The sequence below is a fragment of the Pleurodeles waltl genome, chromosome 8 (assembly GCF_031143425.1).
Source record: "Pleurodeles waltl isolate 20211129_DDA chromosome 8, aPleWal1.hap1.20221129, whole genome shotgun sequence".
Taxonomy (NCBI): domain Eukaryota; kingdom Metazoa; phylum Chordata; class Amphibia; order Caudata; family Salamandridae; genus Pleurodeles; species Pleurodeles waltl.
The window spans coordinates 987,359,711-987,387,000 of record NC_090447.1 but is presented as its reverse complement, the minus strand read 5'-3'; the positions used below and the strand labels follow the sequence as shown (position 1 = coordinate 987,387,000).

General features: G+C 47.0%; 1 protein-coding gene across 17 annotated transcripts in view; it reads right to left on the bottom strand.

The window, feature by feature from the left end:
• MYCBP2 (MYC binding protein 2) overlaps positions 1 to 27,290 on the bottom strand; it is a 1,769,078-nt gene that overhangs the window by 1,278,016 nt on the left and 463,772 nt on the right. For all 17 annotated transcript variants that reach the window (XM_069205243.1, XM_069205245.1, XM_069205247.1 and 14 more), the window contains 2 exons: positions 16,183 to 16,336; positions 15,516 to 15,688 (listed from right to left, as the gene is read on the bottom strand). In XM_069205243.1, the coding sequence (XP_069061344.1) occupies positions 15,516 to 15,688; positions 16,183 to 16,336 (327 nt within the window). The remainder of the gene's footprint in view (positions 1 to 15,515; positions 15,689 to 16,182; positions 16,337 to 27,290) is intronic.

Below are 27,290 nucleotides of genomic sequence, written 5' to 3'. Positions count from 1 at the left end.
CCTTTCCATTGTCCAGTTTTACACCAGAACAGGGACCGGGGGTCCCTGGACTGGTGCAATCCAGTTTATGCAATGACGGCACCTAATGTACCCTTCAAAGCATACCAGTGGCTTGGGGAGGCTATCCATCCCAAGCCATGTAACATTTATTTTCAAAGGGAGAGTGTGTTACCTCCCACTCCCAAAGGAAATCCTTTTTTCTGCCTTAGCAGGCTAAGCAGCAGGAGGGCAGAAACCTGTCTATGGGGTGGCAGCAGCGCGGGCTGCAAGGAGCCCCCAGAGTGCATGGAAACATACAACCAATACTGGCAACAGTAGTGGGTATGATTCCGACATGTTTGATACCAAACATGCCCAGAGTTACCATTATGTAGCTGGACACAGGCGCTTGTGTTCAGCACACGGGTAAAATGGCTTCCCTGCACTTACAAAGTCCAGGAAAATGGAGCTGGAGTTCGTAGGGGCACCTCTGCTCATGCAGGCGTGCCCTCACACCCAGGTACTTACACCCTGCCCTCTGGGCTAGGAGGGCCTGCCATAGGGGTGACTTGCAGTGACCTGTAGTGAAAGGGTGCATGCTCCTTTTTACGCAGGCTGCAATGGCAGGCCTGCAAATACATTTTGCATGGGCTCCCATGGATGGCATAATATTGCTGCAGCCCATGGGGAACCCCTAGTGCCCCAATGCCCTGGGTACCTAGGTACCATATACTAGGGACTAACATGGGGGGGCAGCAGTATGTTATTGTGGGGTGTGCTAAGTCCTAAGCAACCAAATTTAGGGGAGAGAGTGTGTCACTGGGGTCCTGGTTAGCAGGATCCCAGTGAACACAGTCAAAATACATTGACAGCCGGAAAAACGTGGGGGTAACCATGCCAAAAAAAAACCCACATTGAAACCTCGACTAAATTTCTGAGCTCAAGTCCTAATGCAAATCAATCAAAAACACTGTGTTAATTTTACTTTCTGCAACCTCAAACATGCCTACACATCGCTTCACTTGTCTTACCTTAAACAGACCCACTGTCATTCTACACCCTGCACTTCCTGATTGTAACAATATCTAATGCAAGAGTAAAATCCAGGTTCATATGAACAGGCAGGAAAGGTGCCGGGAACTAGTCATTGCCAAAGAGCTAACTATGTATCATGATTTCAGGAAGACTTGCAACTGGGTTGCTAAAACATTTGGGCCAACACAGACTGGACAACAGTGAGAAATGTTAAAAATAAAAAAAAGTGAAGTGTGGAACACATGAATTAATCTCAACAAAAGTAACTGCTGTAAGTTTTCCAAGAAGATCTGTTTTTTTGCTCACTGTGCCATTACAGCACCCAACTCCATGCAAATCTGTTTCTGTCCTGCTCCCATTGGAACAATTCAGAATTAACTACTAAGCAATGGAACCTCAGACTGGGTTGCGCCTTAATGGGCTTTGTTAGTGAATTTGAACAGGACCAAGACTGATTTGCATACAGCTAGTCTGTCTCGCAGAAAAACAATGGACTGTAAAGCACCAGTGGCTGACATTAATTCAAGTATTCCTTTCACCTCTTTGCCGTTTTTGCACTACAGCCTTTTTTAGGCACGAAATATAATAAGTATATGTGAAGTGATCCGTTACTGCTGTAAATAAATCAAAAGGCAGGATGTCATTTTTAATGCCTGGGTTGAGGTGGGAAGGGGAAAACTGTCATTGGAGGGTTGATATGTTCAACCATTTCCTACCCTTTACATTATTACATTAACATCTTACACTGTACAATTGCTGCCAAACACTACACCACCATTGTAAATTACAAGGAAGAATGGTTGCTTTGTGCCCCTTTCTAATCTTCTGTGTGAGTTTATCATTCATTAAAACTCAACCCTTTGAAGAGGTTTAACTCGCAAAAAAACACATGCTACCTTGAGTAGGACCCATGGTGGTATAGAACAGTCTATAAGGAGAAAAGCTTTCTCAGCGTCCACAAAGCAGCCTGCTCGTCACCCCATGTACCTCATCTAGTTTAAAAGATGCAGAGCCTTTATGGTGTGGTCACAAGAATACAGATTACCAACCAGCCTGATACTGGTCTGTTAAATATAGGCATATGTTCTCTGACTGCATGGTTATGATTAAAGTGATTTTTTGTGTCCACATTAATTAATACAATTGTTCTAAAGGAGAAGCATAGCACAGGCTCTTTGACTGGATTGAGGATTATAGAATTATAGCTTCAGACAGTCTGCATAAACCCTCCAAACTGCACAAACACATCGAGTTTCTTGAAGGGGCCCAGCAGCTCTGAATCCATCTACTTTTAAAAGAGAGTTGTGGGGGCTGAGCCAAGAAGGCTGACCGATAAAGCGGACAACTGCGCCTCTCCATCTCCTTCGTAGTGATCCCTCGTCCGGTGGCCCTTAGGGGCAAATAACTGCATGGTTTCTCTCTCCCCCCCCTCCCCCCCAAGGGCTCACGAAGCACCCCGGACAATCCGGGAGCAAGGGCCTTGAAGGTCTCTTTACATCACTTAGTGTGGAACTACAGGAAGTGAAGAGGGAATTGTCACAGGACCTGAAGGAGATGCAACGCAAGTTGGAGGAGGTTGGTGAGAGTGGCCGTCCTGGAAGAGCACAAGAATAGCAGAGATGAGTAGAATGAGCAACTCCAGCAATAAATAATCCAGCTACAAGAGCAACAAATCGGACTCCAGGCCCTTTCGGAGGACCTGGAGAACTGCTCAAGGTGGAACAACATTCGTATCCGGGGAGGACCAAAGAGGCCCAAAGAGGAGGACATCTCAACGTACGTCGGGGCTCTCTTCCTCCAGATACTAGGGGAGGCCTCAGACAGGGAGGTATGCATAGACAGGGTGCACAGGGTGGCACCGCTGAAGCAGTCTCATGTACCTCCGGCGGACATCCTGGTCTGCATTCATAACTTCCCCCTGAAAAAAACGCATGGTATGGATGGCGAGAGAGCAATACCCTCTGAAATTCTGTGGCCATTCACTGCTCCTTTATCAGGACTTTGCAGCAATCACCCTACAGAAAAGGAGAGCCTTTCACCCAATTACCTCCCACCTCAGAGACAAGGAAGTCTCCTAGTCCTGGAGTCATCCCTTCCGCCTAATATTTTGATGGGAGGGCAAACTGCACCATTTACGCTCACTGAAAGAGGCACACAGTGTGCTTCAACTGGGTGAGCAAACATTTGCCGGAGGCACACACGCTGCAAGAATGTCCCGCACGGAAGCACCAAGATGGAACGCGAGACTATAGCATCCGAAAGAAGAGCAGTCATGGAGTCTTTAACAGGGGACACAAAGAAGGCAGACAATGTTGAGGGCCACTGGCCCAGAAGTCATGCAGCTTGCAGCAGTTGGGGGACAGGAATGGAGGGGGGAGTTGTGGGGGGCCTGATGAAGGCCAGTACTTGGGACTCCAGCTCACAGAACTCAGACTCACCCTCAGAACTATGCCAGGTAGCTCCAGCTTCCCTCAGTGGGGTAGCTTGATTATGTCTTCTAAATGTTTTGTTAACCAGTGGGGCTGGGTGCGCAATACTCACATACACGTCTCATGGATGGGACCGGAGCCTCCACTAATACTCACCCAGCTGAGGGAGCGTTATCGGGTTAAAGTAAAGGCGCACACTGGCTAGCAACATCTCACCCGCTCCGCCTACACAATTTGTAACGTAGTCACCCTTAATGTTAAGGAGTTGAACAATCCAACCAAGCATAGAACGGTCCTCTCTTATCTAGAACATATGCGAGCTGACTTGTGCCTCCTGCAGGAGACCCGCTTAATCCCCGCAGACCATCACAGACTGAGCTCCATATATTTCCCAACACAGCACTTTTCCTCATGTCAGACCAAGGTGGCGGGGGTAGCACTCCTTGTATCACGTTCCTTTCGAGGAAGAGTGGGAGACAATATTGCTGAAATACTAGGCTGTTTGCTGGCTTACTGAATACACATCAGGACAATCCAAGTGATTGAGGAATCTATATATGGCCCCAACGAGGAACAGGAAGGGTTCATACACAGGGCACTAGCAGAGGCTATGACTACACACGACAGACAGGTGCTCATAGGGGTGACTTCAACATAGTCCTTAACAAAGACTGGGACAGGTCAGCTTCTGGACATGGTGGGACGGGGGCTTTATCCACGGTGGTGATGGGGAGGCTAGAGGAGCTGGATCTCAGATCTTTGGAGGGGAAGGCACCCTACAACTAGAGACTACACTTTATACTCCCACTCACACAAGAATTATGCTCGCATTGATCTTTTTCTCGGCTCTAAATAAATCCAACAGATGCTGAGTGAGATAGACATTAAGCCCTGTGCATTGTCAGACCATGCAGCAGTATCTCTAGTGCTAAATGTCCCCCACCCCAACCTACAGGCCACCACCCTTGGCGACTAAGAACCACTTCTGATGAGAGCGGAGGTGGTGGCCCAGATAACGAAAGCTATTGCCACTTTCCTAGAGATTAACAACACGGTGGACACATCTATCTCTCTCCTGTGGGACACCCTGAAGGCAGTAACAAGAGGGGAAATTACTGCGATATCGGCGTTGGATAACAAAATCCGACGCGAGAAAAGGGCTCAATTACAGCTGCAGGTGACCGAACTTGAGACGATACATAAGATGACAGGGGCCCAAGAGTTTGGAGACAGCTCAGCGCAGCTAGGACACAACTTGCAGGGCTTGACAAGGACAGGGCGGAATACGCAGCTCTCAAACTACGCTATTTCTTTTACGTGGCTGCAATAAATGCGGACGCCTATTGGCGAATAGGCTCAGGGCTCGGAGGCAGACTATGGCAGTGGAAGCAATAAAGACCCTGGAGGGGACAGAGGTAACGAGAGACACTCAGATCACCTTGGTCTTCCGTGGCTTTTATCAGGATCTCTACTCTCCTCAACAGACTAACCAATGTGCCTAACCGCAATATATTAGCCAGGCTCACACAGCTAAACTATCGCCCGCAGAAGTGGCCCGCTCGAAGCTCCAATCAGGATTGAGGAGGTAATTTCAGCAGTAGCCAGGCTAGAGGCCTCGAAATCCCCGGGAACAGATGGCTTTCCAGGCCCCTTTTACAAAACATTCTGTACTAGCCTGGCCACGACTCTTTAACGCCTTTACAGGCCTGGGGGAGATGCCGCCATCCATGCTGGACACATCTATTGTGGTAATCTCTAAGCCTGGAAAGGATCACACAGAGTGTGGCTCCTATAGACCTATTTGGCTCGACCGGCAGCACTTGGAAGAGAAACAGCACCCTAGGAAGGACAGAGATTTTAATGGCGGCTATTCTGCCAGTCCATGATATGAGGTGGAGTTTCCATTTCAACACGTCTGTCGTAACACTCTGAAGGAGGAGCTGACAATTCATCTTTGCTGACTCTGATACTGTCCTAGCCCAGGTATGGGATGGAGTCTTTCTGCCACTGGAAGGGGTATTGCTGAGCCAGTAAATTCACCGTCTCCTTCGAGAGCATGAGACTGAGTGCTTCAGGTGCTGCAGTGTGATATCAAGCGCTTCGTATGGGCGGGTAAAAAAAAAAAAAAAAACTAGAATGCCCAGACTCCTGGCTTACCAACCCTCGCACGGGGTCTTGGGGGTCCGGGAATCCCAGACATCCAGCAACACTACAGAGCAATCCAGCAACACTACAGAGCAATCCAGCAACACTACAGAGCAATCCAGCAACACTACAGAGCAACCCACCTTAGGTACCTGGTGAACTGGTCCAGACTAGACTGACAAGCGATAGCTGTTTATGGATCATGCAATTGCGGACACCCACCTCTGGAGGATCCTATTCCTACTGCGCCGCCATAGACTGTGGAGCCTGTATTCGCCCCAGTCACTAGAGCTACTATGAGGGTATGGGATCAGACGACGTGAATAAGCAAATTAACCTCCCTTCCCTCTCCCCTGACACCCATTGGGTGGAACCCAGACTTTACACCGTGCCTGGACCAAGGTACCTACCGCACTTGGACATATCCCTCATGCAGCTCCATTGGACGCAGAGGGAATACTGCCCCTCGAAAACTTAAGAATGACCCATTCTCTTCCAGAGACGGAAAGAATGCGTTATCTCCAGATGTGCCACTGGGTAACGCATCCCTCAATTAGGGAGAAGGCATGTAGACTTCTCACACAATACGAAAGACGGCTGTTGACAAAGACGACAGATAAGCATGCCATTTCAGAGCTCTATGACTTGCTCCAACCGGCGGTACAGATATCCAGAATCCTGAGACGGGCACATTGGAAGGCGGAGCTGGGAAGATCTATGACACCAAGGGATTGGGAGGCAATCTACTATAGGGCGCACCACACAGCGAGCTGTGAAACCAGCACAAAGACTGCACTGAAGATCGCTACCTAATGGCATCTCACCCCGGCCCGGCTCCATCAGGTGGACCACTCACGATCACCCCTCTGTTGGAGGGGTTGTGGCGACCTGGGTACTCTGACCCATATTCTATGGGACTGTCCAAAGATGGCCTCATATTGGGAGGGAATCAAAGGATATCAATGATCACTGGAACACCCAACTACCATGCTTCCTGGCCTATATCATACTGGGCCTACCAAACCCCTTGATGTTCCCGCTAAAGTCTCTAATGGGCCGGGAGATTGGCCTAGCCTTAGAGGCAGACCATACAAAATATACTGACTCACTGGGGAACCCCTCAGATCCCTACACAGCTGGGATGGTTACATCGGGTATGGCTGATCCTGGGGTTGGAAAAGTTTACTCTCACCCTCATGGCACAGGGGCAATCCTATAGGGAGTTATGGCACCCCTTCCAGTCCCTACTTTCTGGGGGAATCAGGGAGTTGACTTGACCAAATTACCTGCGACTTCTTCGCTTAAAAGATCGGGAGAGCTCCTAGAGTACGGACTGGAGGGTGGCCGTGTTGGAAGCCATATGTCTGACTCTGGCGATGTGATAGTATGATTGTGCACCTGAGAGGGGAATGGTGGGAGGGAAGGGGCAGGGGATGGATGGTTGCCTGTTTTGCCTTTTAGGTTTGGTGGGTGCTGTGACACTGAGTTTTCATATAAAAAAATTAATAAAGAAATTTGAACCACAAAAGATAGCTGTGACGTCGTCAGGCCATGGGTTTCATGTATATGTCTTTGAATTAGTGGCTTTCATGAATACACAAGAACATACAGAAGTAGACCAGGAAATCGTACTCCTAGAAAATATTTGTGAACTGTATTTTAGCCTGAGCAAATATGCATGTGAAAATCTATTGAGCCTTTACAGGTTCACTTTCCCTCCAAGCACTTTTTTCCCCCAACCCAGGAAGAAATTCTACTTCTGCCATTGTTAAAAGCAAATTCCCAACCTTTCTCATTATGGGAAAAGATTAGAGAAGAGCTGGTGAAAATCCATAAAACATGCAAGTTAGCAGTTTTGCAGACTCAAATGCATTCCAGCCCTGGAACCATTGCGTACTGCTTCCTCCAGCATGTAGTCCTGCAGAATAGTGGCAAAATAAGAAAACTGCTATAGTAGGGATTGAAATAGCAAATATTCAATCCCTACTATAGTAGTACTGGCATGATAAGAGAGGCTATTATCAAAGCTCTTACATAATGAGAATGCTGCCATAATTTTGTCGCCACACTACATGGCACCAAAGGGAAAAGCAGATTTTATTTTTACAGAACAAGCAGATTTAATAAGCAACCTTTCCCCACGGACAAGTAGATATTTTATTAAATTCCACACCCCTGTGGGGGTGTTCCACCATTGCAGAGAGCAGCGAGTATGTCGGTCTAACAACACTAGATCTTCCAGGTGATCCTGTGACTGAGACCACTGACAAGACAGACATTGTTGTAGGGGACACATATGGAGGAGTCTGGCATGGGGGGGGAGGGGGGGGGGGGGGGAGGATGGCATTGCAGGACGCCATCATCCCTAACAGGTGCTTAATAGTCCTAACTGTGTATGTGTAATTCTCCTGAAACTAGAGAAGGAGAGACTGAAAATTGTGAACTCGGGCCGCATTGTGTTATGCTAGCACAATTCTGCAATGAGAAGAGCTCCAAGGTAGGGCTGTATCTGAAGGGGTTGGAGGTGGGATTTTGAAAAAGTGATTGTGAAGCCCACAGTGTGAAGGAGATTCAACGTGAACCGAGTGTGATATTGGCACAATGGTAATGTGCTGGCTTTAATGAGCCAGTCGTCTAAGTAATGAAACATGTAAATGTTTTGTCTTCGGAGGTGTGCGGTAACTACTGCTAAGCACTTTGTGCACACTCTGGGAGCAGTGGTGACTCCGAATGGCAGGACTTTGAACTTGTATTGTTTGTCTGCAACCACAAATCTTAGGTATTTTCGGAGTGCAGAGTGGATGAGAATATAAAACTAAGTGTTCTTTAGATCCAGAGCTGTCAAAGTCGCCTTATGCATAAGTAGAATAACATCTTTAAGAGTAACAATTTGAAAGTGTTCTGAGGGAATGTACTGTTTTAATGGTCTAAGGTCCAGAAAAGGCTCCCTTGTGTGGGGTCCTGTAGAGCATCCATGGCCCTAGCGGTGTGTGTGTTATTTCAGCTTCAAGGGTAAACTCCACTTGAGGGCCGGAAAGATGCTCTTTATCAAAAGGGATGTTAAGCACCGCTCGCTGTACCTCGGGTTTGAAACTAAACCAAAGCATTGAAGTCATGTGTGCCTTCTTTTTAAGACACTTGTATTAATGCTGCATGCAGCTGAATCTGCGGCGTCTAGGGCACAGGGTATAGAATTATTAATTATTGTTTGCCCTCCTGCAACAATTTGCTGACCTATCTTGCAGTGCTCCTCTGGGAGAAACTGGAGGAGCTCCTCCATTTCATTCCAGTGAGCCCGGTCATACCTAGCCAATAAGGCCTGTGAACTGGTGATACGCCAATGGTTAGCAACCTGTGCAGCCACTCTTTTGCCAGCAGCATCTATTTTCTTACTCTCTGTGTCAGAAGGAGTCTCCCCTGTTGCCTAGCTATTGGCACATTTAAACACCGATGTGGCAACTATGGAATATGGAGGGACCTGTAACCTAATGGAGAATGGCTCTGAGGGTCAAGCTTATATTTCTAGCATACTCTGAGTGATAACCCTAGAGTGAACAGGCTCTTTGAAAATGTCCTCAGCATGAGGAAGCATGTCAGGGAGCATAGGGAAAAATGTAATATCCCTGTGGGTAGAAGTAAGCGTATCGAACAGAAAGTCCTGTTCGATTGGATCTCGGTGTAGTGACACATTGTGAAAAGCGGCTGCCCTAGCCACTACCTGCTGGTAGGATGTACTATCCTCTGGTGGTGAGGAGTGTGCTGGATGCAATTCTGGATCATTGGTCAGGGTCATAAGTGTCCCATGGATCTGGGGCCATACTGTGTTCCAGCCAAATCTTCAACATATAAAGGGGATCCCTGAGGGGTAAAAATTCCAACAGTACGTGAGGCAGGTGAATGAGGAGGGGAGCATTTCTTTTGCTACCCATAAGGAGCTCATACAAACCTTTCTTCAGGACTGCCACTGCAGCCTGAGTGAAATAATGCACACACTATTTCACAGCCATTTTTCACTGCACTGAGAAACTTACAAGTCGCCAATATGTCTAACCTTCATTTACTGAAGGCTAGGTGCCAAGTTACTGTGCGTGTGAGGGCACCCTTGCACCAGCAAAGGTACCCCCACTTTGTCCAGGGCCGATTCCCCGGACTTTGTGAGTGCGGGGACACCATTATAAGCGTGCACTAGATATATGTCTATACATATATGTAGCTTCACATAGATAACTCCGAATATGGCCATGTGAGGTGTCTAAGATCATGGAATTGACCCCTTCCACCCCCCCATATTCAAATCTGGTATTGGGGGGCCAATCCCATGCACCCTGGAGGCTCCACCATGGAACCTCAGTGCTGACAAACCATCTCTCTGAGGTTTCCACTGCAGCCCCAGCTGCTGCCACCTCACAGACGGGTTTCTGCCCTCATGGGGATTGAGCAGCTCAATCCCAGAACAATGCATTTCCTTCAGGAGAAGGGTGTTACACCCTCTCCCATTGGAAATAGTAGTTACAGGCATGGGAGAGGTATCCTCCCAGAGCCTCTAGAAATACTTTGAAGGGCACAAATAGTGCCCTCCTTGCATAATCCAGTCTGCACTGGTTCAGGGACCCCCCCCAGTCCCTGCTCTGGTGTGAAACTGGACAAAGGAAAGGGGAGTGACCACTCCCCTGTCCAACACCACCCCAGGGGTGGTGTAAAGAACTCCTCCAGTGTTCCTGGCAATAGTCATTTTGGATTCCAAGGTGTGGGGGCCCTCTGGAGACCTCTGAGTGGCCAGTGCCAGTAGGTGACCTCAGAGACCCTTCCTGATAGGTGCACACCTAGGTAGGTAGCCAGTCCCCCTCTCAGGGCTATTGAGGGTGTCTCCCCTGAGTGTTTCCTCAGATTCGGTTTGCAAGATTCCTCCAGGGTTCCTCTGCATCCTCTGCTTCAGCTTCTGACCGTCAGGTGAACCACAGACTGCTCCAGGAACCGCTATAACTGCAATAAAGTATCCAGGACTACTCCTGTGACCTGCAACTTCAGCTCCAGCCAGCATTTGCAACAGTTTCCAAGGTGTGCATGCTCTGAGGACTGCCTGTCTTCACCCTGCACCAGAAGAACCAAAGGAATCTCCTGCAGAATGACTGAGTCACTTCCCTGCTTCAGCAGGCACCCTTCTGCGTCAACAACCGGTACTCTGGGACTCCTCTCCTGACGATAAGCGTGCTCCTTGGAACACAGGTGATGGACCAAAGTGACCTAGACTGTCTAAAGGTCCAGCTGTCCAAATTTGGTGAAGGTAAAAGCTTGCCTCGCCGTGCTGCGTCAGTACCCCTGTGCACTGCATCTTCTCCGGCTCCTTGGGCTTCTGTGCACTTCACTCACAGGTAACTTCCTCCTAGTCCAGAATAACATGCACTATCTTTCTCGGAGTGTGGATGTTTATACAGCCAGTCACTGTTCTTGGATCTCGCCTATGGGCTCTCTGAATATATCAAGTTCTCATTTTTCATAATACATCTACACTACACCTGTCCCACCTTCCAAAAGGTGAAATTATATGGGTATTCAGATGTTTAACAGAACTTTGAAAGATGGCCTGTGATTTGCTTCTCTAAATGCCTTTTGGGTACGGTAGCCAGTAACAAGTACTTCAGCAGAATAATTTTTGTATTCCCTTGAAATGTGTCTTTTTTGTTCTCAAGAAGCTACCATTAATCTTTCTTTAAGGGGAACTCAGTGGATTGTCACGAGAATATCCCTGGGCTTTCTAGCTTTCTTTATTCTCCACCGCCCCCAGACATCGTACTTCGCAGGTACCTTCAATATATGCATTTCTTACAAGGTCTTGAATAATCTGTTTTCACTTTTTTTTGCTATGTCTTTGACAACTGTTTAATTGATCTGATTTTTCTTCCCTAATCGTGTTTCTTTAATTGCTAGAGATAAGCTTTTCTTATTGGCCTCTCAGGCTGATTTTGAGACCTTTAATACGCTCCAAGAGGTATTTGTTCATAAACAAGGCTCTTCGTCCTCCACATTTGCCATTTCTGGCAACTCCTTGTATAAAGTGTCCCACAAAGTAAGGGCTCTCTCCCAAGCAGGTTGCCTGGAACAAGCAAGCAAAATGTTTGGTTAATCCCCCATCCTATTCTGTTGTCAGTTATGAGGCTCAAAAGCACTCTCTGATCTTCTAGCAGGTTGTTTGGTATTTTTTTAATGCCAATAGCATTTCTGCAAAGGATAGGTCAGCAGAGGGTCTTATTAAGCTAGTTCAGGTGCTCCCCGTCAATCACCACTTCTCGGGTATTTGTCTAGGCACTACTGGAACACAGAAAATAACATGTCTTTCCTAGGGACGCTTAAAAAAAAAAAAAAAAAAAAAAAGCTGCATCCACTTTGTCCTTTTTTTCAACATTACTCTACCACCTGAGTCGGGCATAACAGCATCAAAGCCTAACTCCACCATCACACCTCAGCCACCCCTTTGTTATTCTACTCAGTTTCCACAGTGGGGAGGGGATGAGCCACTGCTCCTTGAATGCTATTCATACACCCTTGCAGAACAGTCTCACACATTCCTTTGTGGACTCACTCCTCCCATTGATCCCCAGCCTCCACTTCTGCTCTGGAACCTTGCAATGTGTAGGGGTGCATTCTTAGGCCTTTCACCAGTTCCTTCCTGTAGGAAGTTGGCTCTGTATGTGCTATTTCAAAGTAAGGAATAGCATGCACAGAGTCCAAGGGTTCCCCTTAGAGGTAAAATAGTGGTAAAAAGAGATAATACTAATGCTCTATTTTGTGGTAGTGTGGTCGAGCAGTAGGCTTATCCAAGGAGTAGTGTTAAGCATTTGTTGTACATACACATAGACAATAAATGAGATACACACACTCAGAGACAAATCCAGCCAATAGGTTTTTATATAGAAAAATATCTTTTCTTAGTTTATTTTAAGAACCACAGGTTCAAATTCTACATGTAATATCTCATTCGAAAGGTATTGCAGGTAAGTACTTTAGGAACTTCAAATCATCAAAATTGCATGTATACTTTTCAAGTTATTCACAAATAGCTGTTTTAAAAGTGGACACTTAGTGCAATTTTCACAGTTCCTAGGGGAGGTAAGTATTTGTTAGTTTTACCCGGTAAGTAAGACACTTACAGGGTTCAGTTCTTGGTCCAAGGTAGCCCACCGTTGGGGGTTCAGAGCAACCCCAAAGTCACCACACCAGCAGCTCAGGGCCGGTCAGGTGCAGAGTTCAAAGTGGTGCCCAAAACACATAGGCTAGAATGGAGAGAAGGGGGTGCCCCGGTTCCGGTCTGCTTGCAGGTAAGTACCCGCGTCTTCGGAGGGCAGACCAGGGGGGTTTTGTAGGGCACCGGGGGGGACACAAGCCCACACAGAAATTTCACCCTCAGCGGCGCGGGGGCGGCCGGGTGCAGTGTAGAAACAAGCGTCGGGTTCGCAATGTTAGTCTATGAGAGATCTCGGGATCTCTTCAGCGCTGCAGGCAGGCAAGGGGGGGGTTCCTCGGGGAAACCTCCACTTGGTCAAGGGAGAGGGACTCCTGGGGGTCACTCCTCCAGTGGAAGTCCGGTCCTTCAGGTCCTGGGGGCTGCGGGTGCAGGGTCTCTCCCAGGTGTCGGGACTTAGGATTCAAAGAGTCGCGGTCAGGGGAAGCCTCGGGATTCCCTCTGCAGGCGGCGCTGTGGGGGCTCAGGGGGGACAGGTTTTTGTACTCACAGTCTTAGAGTAGTCCTGGGGTCCCTCCTGAGGTGTTGGATCACCACCAGCCGAGTCGGGGTCGCCGGGTGCAGTGTTGCAAGTCTCACGCTTCTTGCGGGGAGCTTGCAGGGATCTTTAAAGCTGCTGGAAACAAAGTTGCAGCTTTTCTTGGAGCAGGTCCGCTGTCCTCGGGAGTTTCTTGTCTTTTCGAAGCAGGGGCAGTCCTCAGAGGATGTCGAGGTCGCTGGTCCCTTTGGAAGGCGTCGCTGGAGCAGGATCTTTGGAAGGCAGGAGACAGGCCGGTGAGTTTCTGGAGCCAAGGCAGTTGTCGTCTTCTGGTCTTCCGCTGCAGGGGTTTTCAGCTAGGCAGTCCTTCTTCTTGTAGTTGCAGGAATCTAATTTTCTAGGGTTCAGGGTAGCCCTTAAATACTAACTTTAAGGGCGTGCTTAGGTCTGGGGGGTTAGTAGCCAATGGCTACTAGCCCTGAGGGTGGGTACACCCTCTTTGTGCCTCCTCCCAAGGGGAGGGGGTCACAATCCTAACCCTATTGGGGGAATCCTCCATCTGCAAGATGGAGGATTTCTAAAAGTTAGAGTCACTTCAGCTCAGGACACCTTAGGGGCTGTCCTGACTGGCCAGTGACTCCTCCTTGTTGCTTTCTTTGTTCCCTCCAGCCTTGCCGCCAAAAGTGGGGGCCGTGGCCGGAGGGGGCGGGCAACTCCACTAAGCTGGAGTGCCCTGCTGGGCTGTGACAAAGGGGTGAGCCTTTGAGGCTCACCGCCAGGTGTTACAGCTCCTGCCTGGGGGAGGTGTTAGCATCTCCACCCAGTGCAGGCTTTGTTACTGGCCTCAGAGTGACAAAGGCACTCTCCCCATGGGGCCAGCAACATGTCTCTGGTGTGGCAGGCTGCTGGAACTAGTCAGCCTACACAGACAGTCGGTTAAGTTTCAGGGGGCACCTCTAAGGTGCCCTCTGTGGTGTATTTTACAATAAAATGTACACTGGCATCAGTGTGCATTTATTGTGCTGAGAAGTTTGATACCAAACTTCCCAGTTTTCAGTGTAGCCATTATGGTGCTGTGGAGTTCGTGTTTGACAGACTCCCAGACCATATACTCTTATGGCTACCCTGCACTTACAATGTCTAAGGTTTTGTTTAGACACTGTAGGGGTACCATGCTCATGCACTGGTACCCTCACCTATGGTATAGTGCACCCTGCCTTAGGGCTGTAAGGCCTGCTAGAGGGGTGTCTTACCTATACTGCATAGGCAGTGAGAGGCTGGCATGGCACCCTGAGGGGAGTGCCATGTCGACTTACTCGTTTTGTCCTCACTAGCACACACAAGCTGGCAAGCAGTGTGTCTGTGCTGAGTGAGAGGTCTCCAGGGTGGCATAAGACATGCTGCAGCCCTTAGAGACCTTCCTTGGCATCAGGGCCCTTGGTACTAGAAGTACCAGTTACAAGGGACTTATCTGGATGCCAGGGTCTGTCAATTGTGGATACAAAAGTACAGGTTAGGGAAAGAACACTGGTGCTGGGGCCTGGTTAGCAGGCCTCAGCACACTTTCAATTGTAAACATAGCATCAGCAAAGGCAAAAAGTCAGGGGGCAACCATGCCAAGGAGGCATTTCCTTACACTTCCCATTCATGCTTTAGTCTTATCTCGTATCAAAAGCACAGTGTCAACAATGATGCTACCTCGTGCCACTGACCTGCTCCTCCTTAGGCCAGTTCAAGCAACCGGAAAGTATGTCTATCACTATTTTTGCAAAGCTGAGCAATCTGCTTAGTAATTAGAGACGTCTTTTATTTCACCTTACTGTTACTAGTTTTGAATGCTGCCTTTTTTCTTTTTTGATTCTTGTTTCTTTTCTCTTCTGTTGTGGTAACATTTTACATTCATGTCCCAAGTCACCTCTCAGGATTAGCTGGAAGTGCTTTATAAACAAGAGAAACAATTTGACTCTTACAGCACAAAACACTGCTAAACTTTTTAGGACACTTATGTTTGCTGGATTTCAACAGTCAATACAAATTCCTCACTCAGATGCCCATTCCCTGCCACCCCTCACTAAACCCATCTCATTACATTTTACATAGAATCATACAGAGCATAATTTGTTACCCTCTTATGTACAACAAAAGAAAAATTATCTAACACTGAGAGGTAGAAACGTTAACATAACACCATTGTTGAGCTCAGACATACCTAGAATATGTAGTGCAGCATGAGACCTCGTAGTAACTGCTTTAGATCCAGTTGGTAGAGCAAGTTCTGGGCTTAATATACTGCATCTCGACTGCATGTCAAGTGCTGAAGGAAGTCTGGAATCTGCCACAACAGCATTGTAGCACCAAAGTTCTTTTGAGTTTGTCTGAAACCTGCCACAAAATGTAAAACAAAAATAAACAAACAGCTTAAAGTCAACTACGATATTTTTTAACTATTATTTTTAAACTATGCCTACTCATGTGTCTATCAATATAACCAACTACTTTGATTTTCCACTGGGGTCAGGGAGTATACGACTGAGGTCTGACCTGTTCTCAAGACCCCTCTGCAAGTCAATTGCTATCAAATTGTGGAGAAGGTAAGTTAGGTCTATGTGTTTTAAACTGCACACCGAGATCAATGAATAATTAAAAACTGAAATGTTTTCTTGGATGGATCGGTATTGTGGACTCCATGCATGTGCCAGTCTAAAGAGTGTACACATTTTTTCCTACTACACTTCTTCAAGCAAGATGATTTTACACTAAGAGTACAGCATCGTAACAGAGGGAGTACAGAAAACACAGGGTAGAAACTCCAAACCACTAGATGCCTCACAATGAAGGAAAAGGAAATGAACATACACACCTAAAGGAACACCTACCTCCAAATTACATCATACACAGGATCTAAGCAGACACCAAACCCTTGCAAATCTTCTTGCTCGGAATCATTGAATGTCTTACAGCTTCCATCAACTTTATTGATCAGGAGACACTTGAAAGGAGGTGGTTCTGACATAGTAGCAGGTACCAAGCCTAAAAGACACAAAACTTGGTATTATATCATGGAATCCATATGCGTTTCTCGTGTGGACCAAAGGTAAAGCAGGAGGTATTGATATTGCTGCCTCAAGCTTCACCACATCAGAAAATTCAAACATCTCAAAACATAGATGGGTAGGTAAGCTAGGTAGAGAACAATATACTGAAATTCTGCCTAGAACAGTCAAAAGATATCTGATTAGCTATGCACATGTTGTAACTGGGCTCCAGAGAGGTAAAGCTAACCATTTATATCCTGGACCTGGAGCTATACATGGTGTAGACAAGTGCCGTTTTTGGAATGGTCACCCCCAGTTTTTGCTCACTGGTACGGAGGTTTTTTGACTGAGGTGTACTGGGTCCCTGTCAAACAGGTTCCCAGTGCTCTTTCCCTAAAACAAGCTAAAACGTGTACAATTGGCACACACTCCACTACATATATAACTCTTTAGTATTTGGTACACCTGGTACCTAGGGCCTGGGGACTGGAGAGGGTCCCTAAGGGCTGCAGCATGCATTGTGCCACCATCAGAGACCCCCCAAAAATATTATCCTGCCACAAATGGGATTGTTGTGTTCAATTAAGGGGTCATTAAAGAGCCTTAGAGGTCGCAGCAGCCGAAGGGGTGGAGGATTGGACAGCACACTGGGTCTGGGATTAGCGACCCTGCCCACCTAAGAACTAGTTGGCCTGCTGGACTGGTGGGTATAGTTGTTACAGCAGATGCACATACATGTCCTGGCCAAGTCCACATGTCAATCAGGGATAATAGGACATCCCTTGAGAACCCAAGAGGCAAGCAGTGTTCACCAACTGAAAGGCCAGGCTGTAGAAGAGAAATGAAAATGTCACTTACCCAGTGTACATCTGTTCGTGGCATCAGTCGCTGAGATTCACATGGTATGCATGAGCTCGCCATCTGGTATTGGGTCGGAGTGTTACAAGTTGTTTTTCTTCGAAGAAGTGTTTTCGAGTCACGGGACCGAGTGACTCCTCCTTCTGTGCTCATTGCGCATGGGCGTCGACTCCATCTTCGATTGTTTTCCCCGCAGAGGGTGAGGTAGGAGTTGTACTATAGTAATAGTGCCCGCGCAATGAAAAATGTAAGTATGTACCTATTAAAGGATTAAATAATATATATACAAATGTAGAAAATTGAAGGTAACTTCTGAACTGCTACAGGCTTCCGGGGAGGTGGGTGGGTCCATGTGAATCTCAGCGACTGATGCCACGAACAGATGTACACTGGGTAAGTGACATTTTCAGTTCGATGGCATCTGTCGCTGTAGATACACATGGTATGCATAGACTAGTAAGCAGTTAGTTCCCCATAAGCGGTGGTTTAGCCTGTAGGAGTAGAAGTTGTCTGAAATAGAGTTCTTAATACAGCTTGACCTACTGTAGCTTGTTGTGCGGATAGCACATCTATACAGTAGTGTTTGGTGAATGTGTGAGGCGTAGACCAAGTGGCTGCCTTACATATTTCCTGCATTGGGATGTTTCCTAAAAAGGCCATTGAAGCACCTTTTTTCCTTGTTGAATGTGCCCTGGGAGTAATGGGCAGTTGTCTTTTTGCTTTAAGGTAGCAGATTTGGATGCATTTAACTATCCATCTGGCTATACCTTGTTTTGATATTGGGTTACCTGCATGAGGTTTTTGGAATGCAATAAATAGCTGTTTAGTTTTTCTGATGTTTTTTGTTCTGTCAATGTAGTACATTAATGCTCTTTTGACATCTAATGTATGTAGTGCTCTTTCAGCCACAGAATCTGGCTGTGGGAAAAAAACTGGTAGTTCTACCGTTTGATTTAGATGGAATGGTGAAATAACTTTGGGTAAAAATTTTGGATTAGGTCGTAGGACGACCTTATTTTTATGTATTTGTATAAAAGGCTCTTGTGTTGTGAACGCTTGAATTTCACTTACTCTTCTTAGAGATGTAATGGCGATGAGAAAGGCAACTTTCCAGGTTAGGAATTGTATTCCGCAAGAGTGCATGGGTTCGAAAGGTGGGCCCATGAGTCTTGTTAGAACCACGTTTAGGTTCCATGAAGGAACAGGTGGTGTTCTTGGTGGTATAATTCTTTTAAGCCCTTCTATGAATGCTTTGATAACTGGTATCCTATACAAGGAAGTTGAATATGTAGTTTGCAGGTATGCAGATATTGCTGCAAGGTGTATTTTAATAGAAGAGAAGGCTAGCTTTGCTTTTTGTAAATGGAGCAAGTAATTTACTATATGTTTTGGAGTTGCGTCTAGTGGTTGTATCTGATTATGATGGCAGTACCAAACAAATCTTTTCCACTTACTTGCGTAGCAGTGTCTAGTGGATGGCCTTCTGGCCTGCTTTATGACTTCCATACACTCTTGGCTAAGTTGTAAGTGTCCGAACTCTAGGATTTCAGGAGCCAGATTGCTAGATTCAGCGATGCTGGGTCCGGGTGTCTGATCTGTTGGTTGTGTTGCGTTAACAGATCTGGTTTGTTGGGCAGTTTGATGTGTGGTACTACAGACAGATATAGCAGTGTTGTGTACCAGGGTTGTCTTGCCCACGTTGGTGCTATTAAAATGAGTTTGAGTTTGTTTTGACTCAATTTGTTTACTAGGTAAGGAAGGAGAGGGAGAGGAGGAAAAGCGTAAGCAAATATTCCTGACCAGTTCATCCATAGGGCATTGCCTAGGGATTGCTTGTGTGGGTATCTGGACGCGAAGTTTTGGCATTTTGCGTTCTCTTTTGTTGCAAATAAGTCTATTTGTGGTGTTCCCCAGAGTGTGAAGTAGGTGTTCAGAATCTGTGGGTGGATTTCCCATTCGTGGACTTGCTGGTGATCTCGAGAGAGATTGTCTGCCAGCTGATTCTGGATCCCCGGAATAAACTGTGCTATTAGACCAATTTGATGATGGATTGCCCACTTCCATATTTTTTGAGCTAACAAGCTTAACTGCGTTGAATGTGTTCCTCCTTGTTTGTTTAGATAATACATCGTTGTCATGTTGTCTGTTTTGACAAGGATGTATTTGTGGGTTATGATTGGTTGGAAAGCTTTTAGTGCTTGAAAAACTGCTAATAATTCTAGATGATTTATATGCAGTTTTGTTTGATGTATGTTCCATTGTCCTCTTATGTTGTGTTGATTGAGATGTGCTCCCCACCCTGTCATGGAAGCATCTGTTGTTATTACGTACTGTGGCACTGGGTCTTGGAAAGGCCGCCCTATGTTTAAATTTATACTGTTCCACCATAGAAGCGAGAGGTAAGTTTGGCGGTCTAGCAACACCAGATCTAGAAGGTGACCCTGTGCTTGAGACCACTGTGAGGCTAGGCACTGTTGTAAGGGCCTCATGTGCAGTCTTGCGTTTGGGACAATGGCTATGCATGAGGACATCATGCCTAGGAGCTGTAGTATTGTTCTTGCTTGTATTGTTTGGTTTGGAGACATGTGTTGAATGACCCTGATGAAATTGTGGATCCTTTGTGGAGTTGGCGTTGCTACTCCTTTTGTCGTGTCTATTATGGCTCCTAGATATTGCTGTACTTTGCTTGGCAGAATGTTTGATTTTGCAAAGTTGACGGTGAACCCTAGTTTGTAGAGGGTTTGTATGACTTGATTTGTGTGGTTTGAGCATTGTGTGAGCGAACTGGTTTTGATTAGCCAGTCGTCTAGATACAGGAACACATGTATTTGCTGCCTTCTGATGTGTGCAGCGACTACTGCTAGGCATTTTGTGAATACTCTTGGAGCGGTTGTTAAACCAAAAGGCAATACTTTGAATTGGTAATGTATTCCTTTGAATACAAACCTTAGATATTTCCTGTGTGATTGATGTATTGGTATATGGAAATATGCGTCCTTGAGGTCTAGGGTTGTCATGTAGTCGTGTTTTTTGAGCAATGGTAACACTTCTTGTAGTGTGACCATGTGAAAGTGGTCTGATTTGATGAATGTGTTTACTACCCTGAGGTCTAGAATTGGTCTCAGTGTTTCGTCCTTTTTTGGTATCAAGAAGTACAGTGAATAAACTCCTGTGTTTATTTGTGTGCTTGGTACTAATTCTATTGCATTTTTTTGCAGTAGTGCTTGAACTTCTATCTCTAGAAGCTGTGAATGGTATTTTGATAAATTTTGTGATTTTGGTGGTATGTCTGGAGGGAATTGCATGAATTCTATGCAATAACCATGTTGGATAATTGCTAGGACCCATGTGTCTGTAGTTATTTTGTCCCATGCTTCGTAATATTGACGTATTCTCCCCCCCACTGGTGTTGTGTGGGAGGGGTGAGTGACGTGTGAGTCACTGCTTGTTGGTAGTGGTTTTGGGGCTTTGAAATCTTCCTCTATTCCTAGGGAATTGCCCCCCTCTATACTGGCCCCGAAAACCTCCCCTGTACTGTCCCTGGTAGGTGGGCGGTGCGGACTGTGAGGTGCTAGCTTGTGTGGCCTGACCCCGAAACCCTCCTCTAAAAGGTGTTTTGCGGAAGGTGTTATAAGATCCTCTGCTCTGCGGGGAGTAGAGTGCGCCCATGGCTTTGGCAGGGTCAGTGTCCTTCTTGAGCTTTTCTATGGCTGTGTCGACCTCCGGACCGAACAGAAGTTTTTCGTTTACTGGCATGTTAAGCACTGCCTGCTGAATTTCTGGCTTGAATCCAGACGTTCTGAGCCATGCGTGCCTACGGATGGTAACCGACGTATTAATGGTCCTTGCGGCCGTGTCTGCTGCATCCATGGAGGAGCGTATTTGATTGTTGGAAATGTTTTGACCTTCCTCAACAACCTGTTTTGCTCTTTTTTGCAGATCTTTTGGGAGATGTTCAATGAGATGCTGCATCTCATCCCAGTGGGCTCTGTCGTATCGCGCTAGCAGCGCTTGTGAATTTGCGATGCGCCACTGGTTTGCTGCTTGGACAGCAACCCTCTTCCCGGCTGCATCGAATTTCCTGCTTTCTTTATCTGGGGGAGGTGCATCCCCAGAAGTGTGTGAATTTGCCCGTTTTCTGGCAGCCCCTACCACCACAGAATCTGGTGGCAGCTGAGAGGTGATGAATACAGGGTCCGTAGGAGGCGCCTTATACTTTTTGTCCACCCTAGGCGTCACTGCCCTACTTTTAACTGGCTCCTTGAAAATGTCCTTTGCATGGCGTAGCATGCCTGGGAGCATCGGCAGGCTTTGGTAGGAGCTGTGGGTTGAAGAGAGGGTGTTAAATAAAAAATCATCCTCTACTTGTTCCGAGTGTAGTTCCACATTATGGAATAGTGCTGCTCTAGCCACCACTTGTGAGTAGGCTGTGCTGTCTTCCGGTGGTGATGGCCTAGTTGGGTATGTGTCTGGGCTGTTATCAGACACTGGTGCGTCGTACAAGTCCCACGCATCCTGATCTTGGTCATCGTGGCTCATGGCGGTGTGAGCTGGCGAATGTGACGGGGTGTAAGTTGGCGAAGCCGGAGTTACAGGTGGAGGCGAGGGAGGAGGTGTTACCTTTTGTGCTGTTTGTTGCTGAGGAGTAAACTGAAGCGTTCTCTTTCGTTTGACAGGTGGAAGGGTACTGATCTTCCCAGTCCCCTGCTGAATAAAGATACGCTTTTGCGTGTGATCCACGTCAGTGGATTGCAGTTCTTGTTCAAATCTATGTTTCTTCATTTGTGAAGACATAGAATGCTCTTCAGTATAGGAGCCTGAAACAGGGTCTGATGTCGCTTTTTTCGGCTCCGAAAACCCTGTTGATTGTTTTTTCGGCTCCGAGGTAACCTTCCTCTTTTTCTGTGCCGAAAATTCTTGGCCTCTATGGTCTTCGGCGCCACTGTCTCGGCGTCGATCCGTGTCGACACCGAACTCTCGTCGATGCTTCTGTTTAGCACTCTCTCGGTCCCGAGGAGGCTGCGTGCCGGTGTCTCGACCGAAGTCGGACGATCTCGACACTGAATGGGTCTTTTTCTGTGCCGATTGTTGGTCACCGAGAATTTGGGTGGAGCCATGGCCGGTTGGCAGTGGCGTCCCCTGGGCCTTCTTTCCTTTTTTAAGTTCTGATCTCGACGTCTTACTCACAGTTTTTGAAGAGTCTAGCTCGTCGGAGTCTGAATCCTGGATGGAAAAGGATTCCTCCTGTTCCTCTTCTGTCTCGAACTGTCGACGCTCCTTTGGCGTGGACGCCATCTGCAGTCTTCTCACTCGACGGTCGCGCAGAGTTTTTCGGGACCGGAACGCCCGACAGGCCTCACAGGATTCTTCGCTGTGCTCGGGTGACAGGCACAGGTTACAGACCGAGTGTAGGTCCGTATAAGGATATTTGTTGTGGCATTCGGGGCAGAATCGAAACGGGGTCCGTTCCATCGGCGTTGTTCTCCACGCGGTCGGGCCGACTAGGCCCCGACGGGGTGCCGAAATCTACCCCGAAGGGCACCAAAGCGCTTCGATGTTCAACGCGTCGTCGTATGTGTCTAACTCGAACCGGATCGCAACGATACCGTCGAAAATCTTCTGGTTTCAGCTATCTTTCCGTTCCGAAACTCGGAGCGACAGGAACACGTCCGAACCCGATGGCGGAAAGAAAACAATCGAAGATGGAGTCGACGCCCATGCGCAATGAGCACAGAAGGAGGAGTCACTCGGTCCCGTGACTCGAAAACACTTCTTCGAAGAAAAACAACTTGTAACACTCCGACCCAACACCAGATGGCGAGCTCATGCATACCATGTGTATCTACAGCGACAGATGCCATCGAACATAAGCTTCCCTATAGTGCCCAGCCTCGTGGATTACCTGTCCAGTGGAGTGGAAGAAAACGCATTTCAGTTATCCCTGGCTGCTGAGGCCTCTACAACCAGGCACTCAGGGGAGAAGTGCTGGGAGAGGAAGGCTGGGTAATCTGGGGGAGGTCAGTTGCATGGGGCAATCATGCAGTGCACCGGAGCCCCTGTGTACGGTTTGGCTCACACCCAGAAAAGAACAGGGCTTCTTTGAAGGGGAGTAGTGGTTCAGCCGAACCAGCTCCTGGGTGAATTACCTCTGTCAAGACATTGATCTTGACCTCAACAGCAGGCAACTGAAGGTCAACGGACTCTCCTACTCTGGGCACCAATGGTGGCACAGTATGTGCTTTTCTCCAAAAGAGGGCCCGGAGGGGAAAGAATGCCAGAGTCTGGTAAAGTGTCTAGGCCACTAGCATCAACAGGCTCCTTATAATAGGTTTCTTCTGGCCTAGTGGATCAAACCCTTTCTCCCCATCTTCCCCCTTCAGGAAGAAAGGGTCGATCTAGAGGTGGTAAGTCCAGGAGTGGTAGGTCATGGATGACACTGGATCCACATGTTCACCTCAGAGCCCAAGAAGATCATCTGTGGAGTCCAAGTAACTCCTACATGAAGCAAGCTATCCATGAAGAAACAAGTCGACGCAGTCTCGTCCACCTGCTTCCACACCCTTCGCCTGCTCTGCATGATTTTCAGGTGGCTCTCAGCAGACACCACAAGGACGGTCACATAGGACCTCATCACCAGCAGACTGTACTATGAAAACATGCTCTGTGTGAATTGCAGCATGCCTCCTGAAGATACTCCAGACAATACAGAACTCAGCTCCAAGACTCTTACTCAACCTCCCCAGAAGGACCCACACCACACCCAATCTCAGAAAATTACACTGGCTCCCGATTCGGTAGAGATGCCAGTTAAAGATGCTGACCCACACCTACAAGCCCCTGCACAATAAAGGGCCAGCATACATCAACAAATGCTTGACCTTCCACTAACCAACCAACCACACATCTGATCATCTTCCCTCTCCCTTGTAGACACCCCACAGATCTGTCAACAGCGGAGGACGTTCTTCCTCGCATCTGGCAGCCAAAGCTTGGAACAACCTCCCCTGCACCTCAGGACTGCACGGTCACTCAGGAATTCAAAAGAGAACTGAAAACTGGGATGTTCGAATGATCATTCCTCCACGCAGCAGCACACCGGTCCAGCGCCTTGAGACCCTCACAGGTGTTTTTTTGCAAACCTCAATGTTTGATTAACCGGCATCAACATCAGACAGCACCGGTTCAGAGTCAGGAGTGAGGATGGGCTTGTCACTGAGGAGCAGTCTGGTGTCTGGGACGGTGGCAGACTGGAAGGAGTTGGGTTGGAAGAACACACTTATGATGGTGTCAGTCTGGATTGGGGCGGATCCAGAGGGCCCAGCCTGCGCTGGGGTAAACTCTCTAGCAGTATCCTAACATAGGCTCCTCTCAGCTCCGGGGGGGGTGGGGCAAAGGCTTACCAAAGGGAGTAGGTGGTCCAGGGATAGCATACATGGCATACCAGTTGAGCTGGCTTGGCTCCAAGGAACTTGGAGTAGCGTAGAGCAGGCTAGGACACCAGCTCTACAACTTCTTGTGCTTCTTGGACTTACTCAACTTGGAGAAGGAAGTCTTGGAACACAGAGATGATCATCTGTGTAAAAACAGCTCCGAGAGCGGTCCGAGATGTACCCCAGGAACGGCATGAAGCCTTCTGCTGGTCTTCCAGGAGTTTCGACACCTGCTCACAAATCACCTTGGGGTGCATTAACTTGCACTCAGAGACCAACAAAGTGGTGATCAGACACTGATATCTGTTTGTGACATTCCTCAGAAAGTTTTAACCCTGGAAGTTTTGCACGGGACATGTCCCTAACACACTGGGAGCCATAGCTCAAAAAAGGTAGACAAAGAAAAATGAGAGTTGGTAGAACAATTTATCAAAGTAGTTCTTCAGGAATGAGCTGTTGGCACAGAAATAAAGGAACTGATGCAACCGAAATATCACTTTCGATGTGAACAACAATGACGCGAGCCAATTGATGCCACCTATCAGGGCATAGTGATACTGTTCAAGATTTTCTGAACCCAGTCTGATGCCTGGGGAATATTTATCAGAAGTGCTATTAATGCTACACTATCCCTTAAAAGCAAACCATGACCAGCTTCTGCAAATGCATTGTGACTAACCACATGTACAAGATGTTTAGTTAATATTTCAATAATTTGTATTTGTTTTAAATCAAGGCCAACGGCAATCTGGATGACTAGCAGTTATTAATCACATGTCAATACCGTAAGAAAGTATATAAAGAGAAAAGATACCTCAAGCCCCCCACCCACCCTTATCTCCCCAATGCCCAGGACTACAAACTTTCATACCTATGGCTGTCTCACTTTGAACCATTATGAGTTCAAGTTGTCTAAATTTCTTCTTTACATTTATACCTGGTTACTGGCTTGTGTAATACTGATGATCTGGAATACTTGTAGTAATTTTAGGTATCAAAGCACTTTAAAGTCTTTAAACACGAAACAAGTGGGCCAATATCTTCATGATGGACATTTTTTCTTTTTTTGCATGTGCCCAGCTTAAGGGTTTTTCAATACCTAGTATATGCCTGTCTCTTGTCCACCTAGTTTCTAGTATAAGACATTGATTTCACCCCTAGAGCCAGTAGTTCCTGTTTAGCTCCTAGGAGCTGGTTTATGATAAGCCTGTCTTTATGTGCAATGGGTACATCCCTTTAAGGGGCCTACCTATACCTAATTGTACTATGTCATGGCACTTATCCGACTCCCTTAAATAATCTCAATGGTATCCAGAACTAGACAATCCCACATACAGTAACTGTGGGCCCTACCACCTGTCACAGGACACTATCCTTGTGTGTCCTGTGTGGTGTGCTCTTTCACTCAGCACTCTAAAGAGGTCAAGGCTGAGCCCCCATTTTATCTGGACACAGAAAAATCACACAGACTAACAAAAAACTGCATCCATCTCAATACTTGTCTCCGAGGTCTCCATCATGTGGGTGTGACCACAAGGACTGTCAAGACTAGAAGAATGGAACTTCGTAGCATTATACACTGCAGACGCAGCACCACTAAAATATTTAACCATTTCTGTGCTTCTAAACACTCTCCTGGTGACCTCCGGTGGACCATACTGGAAGCAAATCACCTTTGGAGTAACACCAACCTTTACAGGATGGAGCAGCAATGGATATTTTGCCTTTCTACAAATAGCATGGGTCTGAATGACCATGGTGTGAGATATGACTGCTAGATGACTCTTTCATGCAACTGCTGTGCACACACCACCTTGGCAATTCTAGTGATCACAAATGATCCGCCTTTTTCCGGATTGAAATTATGCTGCATTTGACAGAAAAATGAGACACACTCTGATGAATAGCCTGTGAGGGTGATATATTAAGATGGCCATTCCGCTGATTACAAACATGTCATGAATATCATTATTAATGACTACTAGCTGAGAGGTGTTCCCCCACCATTACGCACTTGCTCAAACCACATAGCCAAACATGGCTGCCATATCAGAATGACAACCACATTACATGAGCTCTTGACACACACTGTACATTAGTACACATGTTTATGACCAAACGTCTGTTGCCGTAATGAGCTTTGCTTGTCCCTTTATTTCACACAACTAGCGTGAACCATTACTGAGAACTGCCCGCCTATTTAGCTTCACTTCCTCTTTTTTCAGGTTTATGCATCAGCATTTTACACCACTTCAAAATGGCTGAGGAGCAAACATCTTGGGCTTCTTGAATCATGTTCCTCTGACTCAACCACACTGCCCTCCACCCGCAAACCTGCTTGGTTAATTGACGCTTGCACTCCCCTTACATGTACCGCATATGAGCCCATGTGCTTATGCCCCCGCATTTGTTGCTAAAATGAGCATTTCCCATTTTTGTACTCTGCAGCACTATTATGAATTGGGCATATTTTTGACAAATTTATCAAAAGCTGCCACTTTTTCTTTTCACCTTCTCTTCTTTGTTGTTCACATGGCTGCATCTAACACCACTTAAATATGGCTGCTGTTGAGGGGCGAACATCCTGGGCTCCTTGTGCCACACACCCATGACTCTTCCATGCTGTCCCTCACCCACAAGTCTGATTGGCTGCTCAATGCT